General features: G+C 39.6%; 1 protein-coding gene across 9 annotated transcripts in view; it reads right to left on the bottom strand.

Annotated features, from left to right (window-relative positions):
* The window catches only part of ntrk3b (neurotrophic tyrosine kinase, receptor, type 3b), a 254422-nt gene that overhangs the window by 165944 nt on the left and 69960 nt on the right, over positions 1-18518 (bottom strand). For all 9 annotated transcript variants that reach the window (XR_016114563.1, XR_016114565.1, XR_016114564.1 and 6 more), the window contains exon 4: positions 5531-5599. Coding sequence is in view for 2 of the 9 variants with exons in the window: in XM_088993086.1 (XP_088849212.1) it covers positions 5531-5599 (69 nt within the window). In the remaining 7 variants the exon portion in view is untranslated. The remainder of the gene's footprint in view (positions 1-5530; positions 5600-18518) is intronic.

Raw genomic sequence — 18518 nt, 5'->3', positions numbered from 1 at the left:
TTCAGCGCCGCTGGGTACAGAATATTCCCTTCTTTCCTGAGCATAAGGCTGCTTCAAATAATCCTCCATCATCCTTTCCCGACGGAAGCCACTGTAGCACGCCTACACCATTTTAGGTTTTTTGGATTTTTTTGATGGGTAGGAGGAGGAGGCGGAGCTTAAGGGCACACAGACAAAAAAGGCATGGCAGTGTCACATAAGAGCATTTTCAATGCATATGCCTCTGATGGATGATTTGGGATTTGACAGAAAAATATATACAGTGATACCTTGGTTTACGAACTTAATTGATTCCCAGACAGTGTGCAAGGTTAAAAGTGTGTATCCCAAAAATTAATTTCCCATAGGAAACCATTAAAATGAGAATAATCCGTTCCCAGGTCCCCATCAGAATCAGAATCAGAATCATCTTTATTGCCAAGTATGTAGAACACACAAGGAATTTGTTTCCGGTAGAACACGCTGCACTAGTATCGTATCGTCGTCAAAAAAACTGCTAAGTGGCACTATACAGTTCCATTTTGGCTACTGTTGAAGAGTTCAAAGAGTTAATGGCTTGGGGGAAGAAGCTGTTTAAATGTCTGCTGGATTTGGTGCGCATGGATCGGTAACATAATTTTCTACTTTCTAATTTTCTGAGCCTTAAAACTACACGAAATATACCTTATTTTATGTATAATAAATGTGCTATGGTATTATAATTAAATAAATAAACTGTACTGTATATTAAAGTCATTTTATTTACCTTTGTGATGGTCATTGATGGCTTGATGGAATGGAGTGGCCGGTTTCATCAGCATGAAACACTTGATGAGGAACATAACCTTCTTCTTTTACCATTTTGAGGAATGATCCCTTGTAGGTGCTTTCTCTGTGATAATTTTATCTAGTTCCTCATCAATTGTGTTTTGTTTAGCTGGGTTGATAGCTTTTTGCATCAAGTGTACAGATGGCTTGCGCGGGTTGTTTGTGCAGCCTGATTTATGGGATATTTTAACCTTGCAGTCTACACTCTGCCATTGAACTATCAAAGTTGAAACTCTCACTGTCATCTGCCTGTTTTTTTAATGCTTAAACCACATGCCCTCACTGCTGCGTTCTTGACCAATCACGTGGCTTTAACTGAAGACTGGGGGTGGGGAATAGAGGATAAAAAAGTAATCTGCCATTTTTTGGGGGGAGAACAGCTTCACTCTCGCTCTATCTGTAAACCCCACCCCCCTTCACTGCTGCGGTCTTGACCAATCACGTGGCTTTAACCAAACACTGGGGGTGGGGAATCGAGGACAACAGTCGGCTGCCATTTTGTTGTTAGAAGAACGGGCTCATTCGCGAACGCCACATCACTCATTGAGGCAGCTCCGTGTGTATCCCGAAAAAAGTTTGTATGCCAAGGATGAGAAGGTTTCTTCAGCCGTCATCTGTACAAAAGTGAAGGTTTCGGACGTTTCGCCTCCTATCCAAGAGGCTTCGTCAGCGAACTAAAGTCTGACTGGTCGTATCGTATATCCCTAGGGATATATAAATGGGGCCGATACGACCAGTCAGACTTTAGTTCGCTGACGAAGCCTCTTGGATAGGAGGCGAAACGTCCGAAACCTTCACTTTTGTACAGATGACGGCTGAAGAAACCTTCTCATCGATGGACCACTCCTGTACGACTGAGAGCTTACACAGACGTTTTGTATGCCAAGGTAAAAATTTTCATAAATTTAACATTCGTAAACCGAAAAGTTCATAAGCCAAGGGATTCCTAAACCGAGGTATCACTGTAATGTGTTTTCCTTTACCCTGACAGAATTCTGAATACTACAGTATTATATACTCCGCAGTCACTCAGAATGAATTAATTTTGCAAGTACAATTGTTAACGTACAATGGCTGCTCCCTGGCTTGAGCGGATAGAGTGCTATTGATACTCTATTTCTATGATAGAAACGCATAGTCAGTCTACATAAACCCTTGTTTGTTTTTCTAATACAGTAAAGTCTCGTTATATCGATATTCAAGGGAGTCCGAAAAAATATCGATATAACCGGGACTATCGATATATCCGATACTGTTTGCATGTAATTTTCTTCGTGCGTGCATAGAAATAGTATCGATATAACCGGGACTATCGATATATCCGATATCGATATAACGAGACTTTACTGTACCTAGCGGGTCACGGAACCATTGCTGAGCTCGCCTTCTCGCCTGGCTATGATGTCAGGACTCTCCCTTGACGGAATGACTCGTTTTCTGCTACTCCGACTGACATCGCAAACAGACACAGATGTGATGTATGTAAAAAAAAAACTACATGGAACGCCTGCCACTCATTTGTAGTCACACTGTGGTCGCACGTCTCATGTACGAACAACAAAGGCGGCATTTGTATGCATCTAAGTCAGCCGCTCTGGGCAAAGCACAAATCTGAGGCCGTCGTTCTTGCTGAGCCGGAATGAGGGATTTGGTTTTGTGGAGGCTGAGCTTTGCCCCGGCTTGTTATTTGCTGCGTCTTCTCATCCATATCCGAAAATATCTGCTTAACTGATGAAGTCGTTCCTCTCGCAATGGGTTGTGGAGAATGAAATGGGCAGCGTAATTCGGTTAACTCCATTGCTTTGGTCAAAATGATTATAGTTGAAAAGTTGTGTCAAATATCTTTGGCAAACAAATAAAATATTGATGCACCATTTAAAGGACAACCGACCCCATTTTTTTGTTTCCTAACTGACATCAGAAAAACGTTTTCTAGCATCTAAAATACCCAAAACACGCAGGCTGATATTTTTAGTCAAATGCAAAACACCAATAAAAATGACTCAAAGTGTCCCAAAACTACTTCAAAATGACCTCGGAGATGCCGAGTTTCAGAAGGTCCCGCCCCCTTGTCTGTGACATCACATCAGGACGTCTTGCCTTGCTCTAGAATCAAAACAATGACTTCAGATTCGGAGAAGATGCTTTCTTGTTACTCATCCAATTATGAATATGATTCAAATAGTTCTGAAGAGGAAAGCATACATGTTTGCAATCGATTAAAGAAGTCCTCCCGTATTTAACATAGATTCCATGGCATATAGCTATATTTTACGTTTTCAGACTTGCGCTGAATATTCAGGAATCTTGTTCATTTTCTGGGTCGCTACATTGGATTCCTGACGGCTCGAATTGATACGGGAGGACATCTGCTATTACATTACATTACATTACATCTTCCCCCAGGCAAGTTTGTTGTCAACTGTCCATGAGAGCATTAGCAATGCGCTAATTTAACATACAGTATAGCTAACCGAGTTAAAACTCGATGCATTTGAATTAAATACACCGACACAACGTGAGATAAAGTCTGTTTGATGAGCCAAAGTCTTCCTACCCATTTCTAGTGAGAGTAAATAAAATGCTAATATGCTAGCAGGCACTGTGTTTAAATAGCATTCACATATATATGACGTAGCTAACTAAGAAAGCCAGCTGGTTGGGGATTCACATCAAACCCTGTTTTTTCTCTCCTATTGTTGATCAAATGTTAAAACACTAGCAGCTGGTATGCCTGAATCCGACGGCCACTTGCCAGATAATGAGCTCTTCATGTAACTATAAAACAAGGTAGATAGCTCCCACTTGTCAAACAGTTAGCCAACACCGAATGTTAGCAAAATGTCATCTACTGATAATCTAAAATGTTGTTAAAAGCGATGGCGGAAAAAAAAAAAAAATAAGCGTGTTAAATTATCAGCTCCAATAGTCCAAATGGACAGCTGGTCAGACAGCAAACATAAAAAAAGTTTGTACTTTTCCGAACAGGAACAAAGAGGCACTTGGATGATGATGATAGAGTAACACCAGCAGGGGGTCCCGCTGGCTATTTGAAACCCACGCCAAAACAACAAATAAGAATTGAGCAAATATCTGGAGGCGAATACAGTGATACCTTGGCTTATGAACTTAATTAGTTCCCAGACAGAGTGTCTAAGGCGAAAAGTGTGTATCCCAAAAAATAATTTCCAATAGGAAACCATTAAAATGAGAATAATCCGTTCCCAGGTCCCCATAAAACATAATTTTCGACTTTCTAATTTTCTAAGCCTTAAAACTACACAAAATATACCTTATTTCATGTATAATAAATGTGCTATGGTATTATAATTAAAGAAATAAATTGTACTATATAATAAAGTGGTTTTATTAACCTTCTTGATGGTCGTTGATGGCTTGATGGAATGGAGTGGTTTCATCAGCAATAAACACTTGATGAAGAACGTAGCCTTCTTCTTTCACCATCTTGAGGAATGATCCCTTGAAGGTGCTTTCTCTGCGATAATTTTACCTAGTTCCTCATCAATTGTGTTCTGTTTAGCTGGGTTGATAGCTTTTTGCATCAAGTGTACAGATGGCTTGTGCAGGTTATTTGTGGAGCCTGATTGATGGGAATTTTAACCATGCAGTCTACACTCTGCCTTTGAACTATCAAAGTTGAAACTCTCTCACTGTTGTCTGACTGTCTCTTTAATGTTTACACAACCTCCCTTAAGTGCTGCGTTCTTGACCAATCACGAGGCTTTAACGGAGGACTGGGGGCGGGGAATAGAGGACAAAAAAAGCCGGCAGCCATTTTCTTTTTGAGGACGGTTTCACTCTCTCTCTATCTGTAAACCCCACCCCCTCTCACCGCTACGTTCTTGACCAATCACGTGGCTTTAACCGACGACTGGGGGCGGGGAATAGAGGACCAAAACAAGCGGCAGCCATTTTAATGTTAGGCGAACGGGCTCGTTCGCGAATAACACATCACTCATTGTGGCTGCTCCGTGTGTATCCCGAAAAAAAGTTTGTATGCCAAGGTAAAATGTTCATAAATGTCACGTTCGTAAACTGAAAAGTTCATAAGCCAAGGGGTTTGCAAACCGAGGTATCACTGTACTGAGATTTTGGTTAGCATCAGTCATATAAGCTATTTTGGTTATCTCAATGTCGATACATAGTCTTGATGACCAGACATGAGTTTTATGATGCTTGGTATTTTTTTTTGTATTATTTGGTTGGATTTTTTTAACTAAAAGGAAAAAAAAAAACACTATGACCTAACCAAATATTCTTTTTCAATGACTGAAAAACAAAAGCCTCTGCTTGACGGAGGCATTCATCCGTCTCTATTGTGGAAGGTTGTTAGCTAGTGGCTGACCGAAGTAGTGAAGTATAAAGTAGACAACAAAGTATTTCCGAAACATGGCGAGTGGCTCAAATACTCATAATAAGCAGGAGGACGGGTTAGTTGAGGTGGGCCACGTTCTCATCAACCTCGCCGCCACTAGATTTAATTCTTTCCACTGCATGTTTATTGAGTCAACAAATTGGCTGGTAAGATCAGCGTATTGTCTTCAGCTCCAATCTTCGTACATGCAGCCCAGATAAATGAGACCGACAGTACAATAAAGGAGAAAGTTAAACTGGAGAAAATAGAATCCAAACCAGCAATATGCGCGGGCTAGCATTGATAAATACTTGCCGAAAAGAATAGTTAAAGAAAAAAACAACTCACAACTCGGCAAGTTGAAGGTGCTTGAAGAGCTGCCAGGACAAAGTGCTGAGAGGATTCTTTGACAGGTTTCTGGAAGGGAGAGAAGACATAGACTGAAATGAGCCAAATGGTGCATTCACTGTCCTTAAAAACAACAACCAAAAAATGACCCAAACAGAAATGGTTAGCGCTGTAACGTTTAGCGTTCCATTTTTTTTTTTTTGAAGGGTTCTACTTCCTATCTATTTGCTGTATATTAGCTATTTAACTAACTAGCTATAGATGAGCTAATCAATGAGCTATCAATGAGCTATTAATGAGCTATCGACCTACCTACCCATCTATCTATCTATCTATCTATCTCTCCCTCTATCTATCTATCTATCTATCTATCTATCTATCTATCTATCTATCTATCTATCTATCTATCTATCTATCTATCTATCTATCTATTAGCTAGCTAGATAGCTAGCTTTCTATCTGTTTGAGTTATTCCGAGTTAAGTGACATTGGCGCGTGTGTCTGCCGCTGCTCACCCACAGAAAAAAAAAAACGTATCCTCTGACTGTAAAGTGACCTTGAGAGTTTTGAAAGGCGCTTATAAATGAAATGTATGATGTTGATGATGATGTATTGATTTCCATTAGCTAGCTTGGGCTCTGTTTTTACCAACTTTTTTTAATAGGCTTGTTTTAATTTAGTTTTATTTCTATATTGGATTGGATTTGCCTTTATTAGTATTAGTATTAGTATTAGTATTAGTATTAGTATTAGTATGAGTATGAGTATGAGTATGAGTATGAGTATTAGTATTAGCATTAGCATTAATATTAGCATTACTATTAGCATGAACATGAGTATGAGTATGAATATTAGTATTAGCATTAGCATTAATATTAGCATTACTATTAGCATGAACATGAGTATGAGTATGAGTATGAGTATTAGTATGAGTATGAGTATTAGTATTAGTATTAGTATTAGCATTAGCATTAGTATTATACATCCCTATTAACATGACATTGTGTTTGATTTTACTCAATATTTGTGTGACAGTTACTAATCTTATCGACTGTTCTGCTCTGCTAGCTTCAGCCATTGTATTAGCTTCTCATAATAGCCGCCCCTTACTGGCTAATAGATGTCAATGCAAACTGTTACCTCAGGAGAGATGGCAAAAAAAAGCAAGAAAAAACAAAAACAGGTACAAGTTGGGCGAAAGACGCAAAATTAGGAAAAAGCAAGCGGTCATGGAAGCGCAACGTGTTTAAAAATGAATGTGGGGCATCTGTCCGAAGCGCGCGTCAGGATTTATGGCATGTCGGAGAGAGTGTTAGCGTTCGGTCATAAAGCGCGGCAACAAATCCCATTATTAGTCCAGATGGCAATACACGAATTAAACACACGCGTTAGCAATACAGCTGGATACAAAAAAAATCCTGATTCTGGCAAAGTACGCCTTAAAACGAGTGACATCAGCTATTTTGTATCTCTACTTGATGGTCTTCTACGGTTTGCGTCTCCTTTTACGGTTTAAGTGATTGATTCTGGACTTTATTGATTTGCGTCTTTCACAGATTGTGTTTTGTACCGTTTGTACTTCTTTGTTGTGTCTTTGTGCCTCATATGCTTTAGAACAATGGTCGCTTTTCTATGGGTCGTGTCTTCGACTTTCCTAAAACCACAGGAACAACGATTATGGGGTATTAAATTGTGTGTTAAATTAAAAGTGAGTAAACTTTGAAAACAATTCATGGTTAGGGTTCCTGTTACATCAAAAATTATGGCAGCCGAGCTAGCTATCAAGCTACAGAGCTATCTATTAGTTATCTATTATAGTCCAGTTGGCTGGCTATCTAGCTTATCTATCAGCGGGGTAGCTTGGTGGCTAGCTCTCTATTAGCTATCTATGTTAAAGTTGTGTTTATTATTTTGCTTTATGTTGACTATTATGTGAAGTGCTTTGTTTTTGTTGAACAGCTGTTGTGAAAGCACGATACATGTATAAATTAGGATGTATTTTGGATATCTATCTATCTATGTAGTGCTTGCTATCTAGTTGAGTTACTTCCGGGTAGAGTGAACGCTGGCGCGTGTGGCTACCGCTGCTCACTGCTATTATTATTATTATTATTATTATTATTATTATTATTATTATTATCATCAGTTGATCAGGAGCCGGTTCTTTTGGCTCGGCTCACTAAAAAGATCCGGCTCTTACGGCTCCCAAATGGCTCCTCAGTTTGTTTTTTTTTGTTGCTTAAATTAACTAACTACCAAAAATAAAATTAATTAAATACAAATAATGTGATAATTAATAAAATTATGTGAAAAAACGAATTACTCATGTAAAAATACACTATATCAAATATTGTTATCTATATGGCTTGATTTATATGTGCACAGAGAGCCTCCACTCACTTTACATGTTACTATGGTCTGATGATCAGCTGTCAATAATTTGCTTTTAATATTAATAATGCTATCATATCAACTAGTAAAAAATATAATAATTGAATAATAATAACAGCATAATGTGAAAACATTTGTCCACCTGTCTACCCTAACGTCCCCTATAGTCCCCTCTTCTCCCCACTGCTGCGTGTGATGTAATTCTCCCCTCCCTCCTCTACCACGGATATCGACCAATCACATGCGGCTTTAACCGAAGACTGAGGGGAAGGATATAGAGGACAAAAAAAGTCGGCTCCCATTTCCGGCTCCTTCTTAGGAACCGGGTCTCTTCGTTCACTTCAGAGATCCGGATCTTAAAACTGGTTTGTTTGCGAACGACACATCACTATAACCATGAGAGCTAGCTGACCTAGCGAGCTAGCACTAATATCGTGCTCTTCCATCAAAATTGTACCACTGACCAAAGAACACAAATTATCTTTAAGAGTCAAATCTTTAAATTGACTAGTAATTTGAAGATGTGAATTTGCCTACTCGCAGATTTATTTATTCTTTGGGGGGGATGTGGTGGGTTTTGTTGTGTGTGGCTCTAAAAACCGGCTCGTTTGCAAACGACACATCACTAGTTGCCAAACGGAATTATGAAAGAGATACAGTTAACAGAATTTTTAAAATGATAATAATTCGCATCTAACCTCTCCACCGCAGCACTTGGCCTTCGTCACCTTCCATCTTTTGGCATTCTGGTGACGCTAACGCTGATTTGTTTATATATTTACTAATTCACTTAGACCTTCCACTTCCATTGCCCTCAGCGGCTGCCCCTCCCCCACCCCCCAATCCAATTTCAGATGACATTTCTCATGAAGATGCGAGGAATGACCTTTGAAGACGCCGCACTTCCTGACAGAGACGTGAAGGAGAAGGGTTTTAAAAATAAATAAATATAAACGACAAAACCCCAACCTAAGGAGGCACTGCAGCTCGTCAGCTAATTAAAATTGTAGACGGGCGACTTGTGGGCCGCTTACATGTCAACCGTTTTCGTAATGGTTTGTGACAGCGTTAATTAGGCTCGTCTTGGTTTTGAAGACAACTGATGAGACTCCGTTTGGAAATGAGTAATAATCATATACATTTCATTTATAAGCGCCTTTCAAAACTTCACGTCATGGGGGCTTGCTAGTTAGCGCAAATCGCTAAAATATTTTCTCTCACACACCCACTCACACACTCTCGCACACACTCCATCACACCCTCTCACACACTCTCTCACACCTTTCATACAATCTCTCTCACACTCTCTCACACACGCCATCACACACACTCTCACGCCTCTCACATAATCTCTCACACACACTCTCTCACACCTTTCATACAATCTCTCTCACACTCTCTCACACACGCCATCACACACACTCTCACACCTCTCACATAATCTCTCACACCTCTCACATAATCTCTCACACCTTTCATTTCACTGTGAGACTAATAAAGGCAAATCCAATCCAATCCAATCCAATACAATACAATCTCTCTCACACTCTCTCACACACTCCATCACACTCTCTCACACTCTCTCTCAATCACTCTCTCACACACTCCATCACACTCTCTCACACTCTCTCTCACACACCTTTCATACAATCTCTCACACTCACTCACACTCTCACACCTCTCACATAATCTCTCACACACTCTCACACCTTTCATACAATCTCTCTCACACTCTCTCACACACGCCATCACACACACTCTCACACCTCTCACATAATCTCTCACACCTCTCACATAATCTCTCACACACTCTCTCACACCTTTCATACAATCTCTCTCACACTCTCTCACACACTCCATCACACTCTCTCACACTCTCTCTCAATCACTCTCTCACACACTCCATCACACTCTCTCACACTCTCTCTCACACACTCTCTCACACCTTTCATACAATCTCTCACACTCACTCACACTCTCTCACACACGCCATCACACACACTCTCACACCTCTCACATAATCTCTCACACACTCTCTCACACCTTTCATACAATCTCTCTCACACTCTCTCACACACGCCATCACACACACTCTCACACCTCTCACATAATCTCTCACACACTCTCTCACATAATCTCTCACACACTCTCTCACACCTTTCATACAATCTCTCTCACACTCTCTCACACACTCCATCACACTCTCTCACACTCTCTCTCAATCACTCTCTCACACACTCCATCACACTCTCTCACACTCTCTCTCACACACTCTCTCACACCTTTCATACAATCTCTCACACTCACTCACACTCTCTCACACCTTTCATACAATCTCTCACACTCACTCACACTCTCTCACAGCCTCTCTAACACTCTCTCACTATCTCTCTCAGATTAAATAATCTATTCTATTTTAAATTTAGGCTCTGAAGCCATTGTTTTGATTCTGGAGCAAGGCAGTGTGCGAGCAATAGCGACGTCACGAACAAGGGGGCGGGACTTTCTGAATCTGCCCAGTTTTCATGCTCATTTTGTGGCAGTTTTGGGATACTTTAAGTGATTTTTATTGGTGTTTTGCATCTGACTAAAAAATATCAGCCTGCGTGTTTTGGGTATTTTAGATGCTATAAAATGTGTTTCTGATGTCAGTTAGGAAACAAAAAAATGGTGTCGGTTGTCCTTTAATCATTGTTAAATACAGTAAAGTCTCGTTATATCGATATTCAAGGGAGTCCGAAAAAATATCGATATAACCGGGACTATCGATATATCCGATATCGATATAACGAGACTTTACTGTACCTGATACACTCATCTACCATAGATTGAAAGCTTTATCTAACCCAGGTTTGAAATCCTAATTTTAAACCATTCTTTGAAAATCCACTTTAGATTAGTGCGAATGAATTAGAAAATGTCGCATCCTGCACCGTCACTCTTCAAAGTCGTCGGGGAAGAGGAGTGGGGGAGCGTTCGACAACCCGGTGAAGAACCTCAAAGTGGGGATGTTAACGAGCAGCCAGCCAGTCGCTTAATGAAAATTGTCTTCAATCTAATGAGAGAAACGAGCGCTCGCCGCTAGACTCCCCCCAACCTTTTTATCCTGCGCTCTTCTGATTGCATTTGCTCGTACGACCGTTTGTTTGGATGGCATTGGGAGCATGCACGAGAAGCCACACTCCGGCCGCCGTCCCCGCCGTCGCTTTATGAAATGTCTCTTGGTGGAATCAATAACAATGTAAGACTTGATTAAAACACCAATAAGGACCCTCCCGCGAAAGGATTTTACCCATCGGACTGCTGCCATTTGTTTTTGTTTTTGTTTTTCGCAGTGAATGAGCGAATTGTTGGAGCAAGATGATTGTGTTTGTATGTGGACTGGAATTGTTTGCATTCTTCTTGGAAGCAACCAAAACGCTTGCACGGGTGGGAATATAAATTCACTGTGAAGACTCGTCTTCTTTGTTTGTTTGGAAGTATTGTGATACTGCCAATATGGCTCTTAGGAGTGCAATGGTTCACATAACTGCTATGATATGGCTCACGGTTAACTGTACAGACGCTTCCCTACTTACGAACATTCAAGTTACCCACAAACATTTTTGTAGTAACATATGTAGTATTCTCTCCAGTTGTACATGTACATATCTTTACAGAGCATATATTGAATGAAATCTTTATTTTTAAGTAAAAACCAAAACAGGTTACTTATACAAGCCTTAAATGTACTTATATAAACCTTAAACATCGTTATATAAGCCTTAAAGGACAACCGACACCATTTTTTTTGTTTCCTAACTGACATCAGAAAAACGTTTTATAGCATCTAAAATACCCAAAACCCGAAGGCTGATATTTTTAGTCAAATGCAAAACATCAATAAAAATGAGTGTCCCAAAACTACTTCAAAATGACCTCGGAGATGCCGAGTTTCAGAATGTCCCGCCCCCTTGTTCGTGACGTTGCGCCAGGACGTCTTGCCTTGCTCTACAATTAAAAAAATGGCTTCAGATTCGGAGAAGATGCTTTCTTGTTACTCATCCAGTGATGAATATGATTATGATTAGGAGATGACGTCCGCCAGAAAATATGAGAAAAGTGTGTCTCCCAAAAATTAATTTCCCATAGGAAACCATTCAAATTTGAATAATCCGTTCCCAGGTCCCCATAAAACATAATTTTCTAATTTTCTGAGCATTAAAACTACACCAAATATACCTTATTTTATGTACAATATATGTGCTATGGTATTATAATTAAAGCAATAAACTGTACAATATAATAAAGTGGTTTTATTTACCTTTGTAATGGTCGTTCATGGCATGATGGAATGGATTCGTCGGTTTCATCAGCATGAAACACTTGACGAGGAACGTAACCTTCTTCTTCCACCATCTTGAGGAATGATCCCTTGGAGGTGCTTCCTCTGTGATAATTTTACCTAGTTCCTCATCAATTGTGTTCTGTTAAACTGGGTTGATAGCTTTATGCATCAAGTGTACGGATGGCTTGTGTGGATTGTTTGTGGAGCCTGATTGATGGGATATTTTAACCTTGCAGTCTACACTCTGCCTTTGAGTATCAAAGTTGAAACTCTGTCAGTGTCGTCTGCATGTCTCTTTCATGTTTAAACCATCTCCCCTCACTGCTGCTTTCTTGACCAATCACGTGGCTTTAACCGAAGACTGGGGGCGGGGAATAGAGGATAAAAACAGTCAGCCGCCATTTTGTTGTTAGAAGAATGGGCTCGTTCGTGAACGACGCATCACTCATTGAGGCAGCTCAGTGTCCGAAAAAAGTCCGTATGCCAAGGTAAAGTTCATAAGGTAAAATGTTCATAAATTTCACATTCGTAAACCGAAAAGTTCGTAAGCCAAGGGGTTCGTAAACCGAGGTATCACTGTATTTTTTAAACTTGGCTGTCACATCATAGAAAATTGTAAAGAATTACATTTTTTTTCGACCTTCACATTTATATTTTGTATTATGTGAAATAAGGCAAACAAGCCGGCTAATGTCACCACCAATGCACTCCAAAAAAAAAGCGTCTCTTTCAAAGCTTCAGCAGCACGGACATAAAGAGCCCGCGAGGTTTGTTCATTTCATGAATTGTTTACAGCATCGGCAGACGCTCGTTCGTTCCCTCGCTCACTCGCTTTCTTTCTCGTTGTTTTATTGTGTTACGGTGAGATGAATTCATGCATGGGCTGCGGCGAAAATGTAATTCCTGTGTCGCATCAGCGCTGTGCCTTTATTAATTTTACAAGGCTGCCGCATTTTAGCCTCATTGTCGAATGTGCGTCGGTTACCGCGGCAACTAAATATATATCTTTTTTTTAATCAAAAACGGGCAAGTAAATTTTGTGGGGAAAAAAAAACAAAACACACACACAGAAAAAAAAACATGCGATGTGAAGGCCATTGTGTTTCAGTCTCTTTAAAGGACAACCGTAGAAGCCTTAAACATACATTCCATACAAAATATAGCACTGAAGCAACTTACGAACAAATTCACTTAACGAACGACCGTTCGGGATGTATCTCGTTCGTAAGTTGGGGAGTGAGTATAGTAGTATGATATTTACATTGCGTTACCCCGATCAAGTAGCTTTGACGAAAAATAGTTATTTTCGCATCCCCGAGGTCGGCCTCCACGGGCTGGTAGCTAGCTTAAAGCTTCAAGGACAACCGACACCATTATTTTTTGTTTCCTAACTGACATCAGAAAAACGTTTTTTTAGCATCTAAAATACCCAAAACTGTCTCAAAATGACGTTGGAACTGGGGAGTTTCAGAAGGTCCCGCCACCAGTTCGTGATGTCATACCAGGACATCTTGCCTTGTTCCAGAATCAAAACAATGCCTTCAGAGAGTTCAGATTCGGAGAAGATGCTTTCTTGCTACTCATCCAGTTATGAATATGATTCAAATAGTTCTGAAGAGGAAAGCATAAATGTTTGCAATCGATTAAAAAAGTCCTTCCGGATAGATTCGAACCGTCTGGACTCCAATGTAGCGTCCCAGAAAATGCACAAGATGGCGCACAAGCTCTGTTGGAAATAGGCTGATTTGTTTGCTTGAATTTGTGTCAACTAGTATCAAATAGTAGTCTTGGTGCAACACACAACGATTCACCATCGCGTTATTTGTGTTTTTTCCTTCTAATTTCGCCATCAACATGGATCAACACAAAGTTTTCAGACCAAACAAAGTACCCAAAATGCATTGTGTGTCGCTTTCTCGGTCAGGGGCGTTCCTTCAGTGACGTCACTTCAGGCAGCGTCATCGACTCATTTGCTTTTGTATCATCTCATCAGCATAACTCAGCCTTTGTTACCTAAGAAGTCTGTTGTACGAACGATCCGAATTGAACCTCACCCCACCATGGCGATTTAGTGAAGGATTTTGCTGTTTTATGAAAATAGCTTATTTTACTCCCCTTTCGAACTCTCTTCTTGTCTTGACGAAGCATCTTGGATAAGAAACGAAACGTCCGACACCTTCAAAGAAGTACAGATGACGGCTGTAGAAACCTTTTCATCGATGGACCACTCCTGTACGATTGAGAGCTTACACAGACGTATTGGTTTGTATAGCGCTTTAACAACATCTGAAGCTGGAACAAAGCGCTAACATGGAAAAGAGGAAATGCTGCCCCTTGTGGAAAGGATAAAAACATTGCGAAAGACCATGGCCAGCGCTTTATCGGCACCCAAGCATGAAAAAACAAAACCCGAACAAATTCAGGTATGGCGCTCTGTCATATTTTCAATTCCTGAATAATTTCATAAATGGCAGTGAATGAGTTAAAAGCGCCCGCGAAAATATAATAACCCATATGTATCGAGTGAAGACTTTTTTTAACAACCTGTAGCTTGGCACGTCGACTATTTCCATTTCATTAAAGGGGAGTAAAAAAAGCAACAAAAAAAAGGGGGGGATATGAAGAGTTACTCCTTGACAGGCGTCAAGGACGTGCAAGCGTTTCAATAGCCTCACTTATAGGCTGTGCCGCCATGCAAATTTATGGAAATGCAGGTAAGGTTGGCGGAATGAAGATTTACCATCCAGGCATCTTCACATAATGCCTTGTTATCTTCAAGCGATGGTCCGCCGCTCACATCGTGACAGAATAGTCGCTAGCGTAACAAAGACATATGAGGGGGTTTCAGCTTGGTATCGTGAGTATGCGGGTGTGGATGTGGAGGAAGTGGAGTCGAGGCTACTGGGCAGTTGGGTTAAAGGTGACAAAATGAAATAAAACGTCAAAGCTATCGTCGAATTAATAGCATAAGGAGAAGACTCCACGGGAGCTAAGGCAAATTGTTTGGTGCAATGCTTTTTTTCAGGCCTCAAAAAGAGTTTTACGTCATAATAATAATAATAATAATAATAATAATAACTCACCCCGGAAGTTATTCAAATACATAGAAAGCTAACTGGCTAAAAGATAACTAATATCTAGCTAGCTCAAAAGCTAGCCAGCTACATAGCTAATAGATATACAGATAAATAGCTCAACAGGTAGATAGCCCTCTAGCCAGCTACAAAGCTAGCTAGCTAGCCAACTATATAGCTAGCCAGCTAATAAATAGCAAATAGATAGCTATAGTGAGCTAGCTTTTAGTCCTTTTCATCCAAACGTCAAGTAGACTCGGTGACCTAGCTAGCTCTAAAGCTAGCTAGCTATATAGCTAATAGAGATACAGATATATAGACGGCTAGCCAGCTAGAAAGCTAGCTAGCTAGCCAGCTAGATAGCCAGTGAGCCAGCTATCTAGCTAGCTAGCCAGCTAATAAATGGCAAATAGATGGCAAATAACCACCAAAAAGTCTCAAGAACTGAAAATTTGCCATAAGTTATTTGTATCTGGAGTTATTAGAGCTTGAAATGGGGGTGGCTGTACAAAATATAATACAATACATAGATATTGATTTACATAGCGCTTTAACAACAGCTGCAGCTGTAATAAAGCGCTAAGAATACCAACTAAAATGTCTCAAGGACTGAAAAATTGCCATTTGAGTTGATTTTCGAGCAATTGTAACATATAAAATTTGAAAGAGAGGCCCGTCATGAGCAAACTAACAAAAAAATAACAAATACAAATTTGGCATCCTGATTTAAAATACCGTCATACTCAATAAAGCACTCCGTGATTCTGGATGCTCTCTTCTTGTTTGGATGACAGATGGACGAAAAAAAAAAAAAAAATATTTGTTTGGCAATGTTCAAACAAATACAGCCAAAAAAGTAACAGGCCAAACATTTATAAGTCCACTGCACGGCGGTGGAGTTAAATAAATAGATAATAAATAAATAAAGATGCAGGCAAATAAATAAGTAAGTAAGTAAGTAAGTGGGTAAGTGGGTAAGTAAGTGAGTCAGTGAGTAAGTGAGAAAGTGAGTAAGTAGGTAAGTAGGTAGGTAGGTAAGTAGGTATGTAGGTAGGTACGTAGGTAAATAAGCAAGTAAGTAAGTAAGTAAATGAGTAAGTGAGTAAGAAAGTGAGTCAATGAGTATGTGAGTGAGAAAGTGAGTAAGTAGGTAAGTAGGTATGTAGGTATGTAGGTATGTAGGTAGGTAGGTAGGTAGGTAAGTAGGTAAATAAGTAAGTAAATGAGTAAGTGAGTAAGAAAGTGAGTCAATGAGTATGTGAGTAAGTGAGAAAGTGAGTAAGTAGGTAAGTAGTTAGGTAGGTAGGTAGGTAGGTAGGTAAGTAGGTATGTAGGTAGGTAGGTAGGTATGTAGATATGTAGGTAGGTAAGTAGGTAAGTACATAAGTAGGTAAGTAAGTAGGTAGTTAATAGGTAAGTAGGTAGGTAGGTAAGTAGGTCAGTAAGTAGGTAAGTAGGAAGGTAGGTAAGTGAGTAAGTAAGAAAGTGAGTCAATGAGTATGTGAGTAAGTGAGAAAGTGAGTAAGTAAGTAAGTAGGTAGGTAGATAGGTAGGTAAGTAGGTATGTAGGTAGGTAGGTAGGTATGTAGGTATGTAGGTAGGTAAGTACGTAAGTAAGTAGTGAGTCAATGAGTATGTGAGAAAGTGAGAAAGTGAGTAAGTAGGTAAGTAGGTAGGTATATAGGTAGGTAAGTAGGTATGTAGGTAGGTAGGTAGGTAGGTAGGTAGGTAGGTAGGTATGTAGGTATGTAGGTAGGTAAGTAGGTAAGTACGTAAGTAAGTAGGTAGTTAATAGGTAAGTAGGTAGGTAAGTAGGTCAGTAAGTAGGTAAGTAGGAAGGTAGGTAAGTGAGTAAGTAAGAAAGTGAGTCAATGAGTATGTGAGTAAGTGATAAAGTGAGTAAGTAGGTAAGTAGGTAGGTAGATAGGTAGGTAAGTAGGTAGGTAGGTAGGTAGGTATGTAGGTATGTAGGTAGGTAAGTACGTAAGTCAGTAGGTAGTTAATAGGTAAGTAGGTAGGTAGGTAAGTAGGTCAGTAAGTAGGTAAGTAGGAAGGTAGGTAAGTGAGTAAGTAACTAAGTGAGTAAGTGAATGAGTGAGTAAATGAGTAAGTAGGTAGGTAGGTAGGTAGGTAGGTAGGTATGTAGGTAGGTAAGTAGGTAAGTACGTAAGTAGGTAAGTAAGTAGGTAGTTAATAGGTAAGTAGGTATGTAGGTAAGTAGGTCAGTAAGTAGGTAAGTAGGAAGGCAGGTAAGGAGTAACTAAGTAAGTGAGTAAGTGAATGAGTAAGTGAGTAAATGAGTAAGTAGGTAGGTAGGTAGGTAGGTAAGTAGGAAGGTAGTTAATAGGTAAGTAGGTAGGTAAGTAGGTCAGTAAGAAAATACAAATAAATAAATAAATAAATACATTTAATTTCAAAGAGATTCTTTAATTACAGACAGTGTATTGTAGGTGTTCAAATACCTGACATGTTTCGCCGTATACTTCCGCCTTCGTCTGACAAAGGCAGAAGTATACGCCGAAACATGTCAGGTATTTGTACACCGACAATACACTGTCTGTAAGATAAGAATCTCTTTGAAATTAGATATCAAGTAGACAGGATGAACTTAATACAACACATAAATAAATAAATACATAAATAAATAAATAAACAGACAAACAGATGGACAGACAAACGAACAAACAAACAAGCAAACGAATAAATACATAAATAAATAAATACAGTAAAGTCTCGGATATATCGATAGTCCCGGTTATATCGATACTATTTCTATGCACGCACGGAGAAAATTACATGCAAACAGGGTCGGATATATCGATAGTCCCGGTTATATCGATATTTTTTCGGACTCCCTTGAATATCAATATAACGAGACTTTACTGTAAATCCACATCAGTTTGGCAGAATCACATGTAAAATGTCATGTTTTTTTTTTTCTTTCGTGGATCTCGGTTGAGTCATTCAGTAATTATGCTAACAAACGAACAATCAAGCTGGAAACAAAACACTTGCAGTCTTTTGAAGAAGTCATAGGGGAACAATCATAAAGTGGAGTAGCTACTCAAATCATGTTGCAAATAAAGATTTGGAATGTCGTCAGAGCGGAACAGCCAATTAACATCCACAAAGCACAACTGGAGTTTTGCGCAAAAAATAATGACGTAGCATTTGCATCCAGATGTTCCTTACACCA

This window comes from Hippocampus bargibanti, linkage group LG03, assembly GCF_051943395.1.
Source record: "Hippocampus bargibanti isolate YZ-2025 linkage group LG03, ASM5194339v1, whole genome shotgun sequence".
In the NCBI taxonomy this organism is placed as follows: domain Eukaryota; kingdom Metazoa; phylum Chordata; class Actinopteri; order Syngnathiformes; family Syngnathidae; genus Hippocampus; species Hippocampus bargibanti.
Note: the sequence above shows the minus strand (reverse complement) of the source record. Positions and strands in the feature narration are given on the sequence as shown.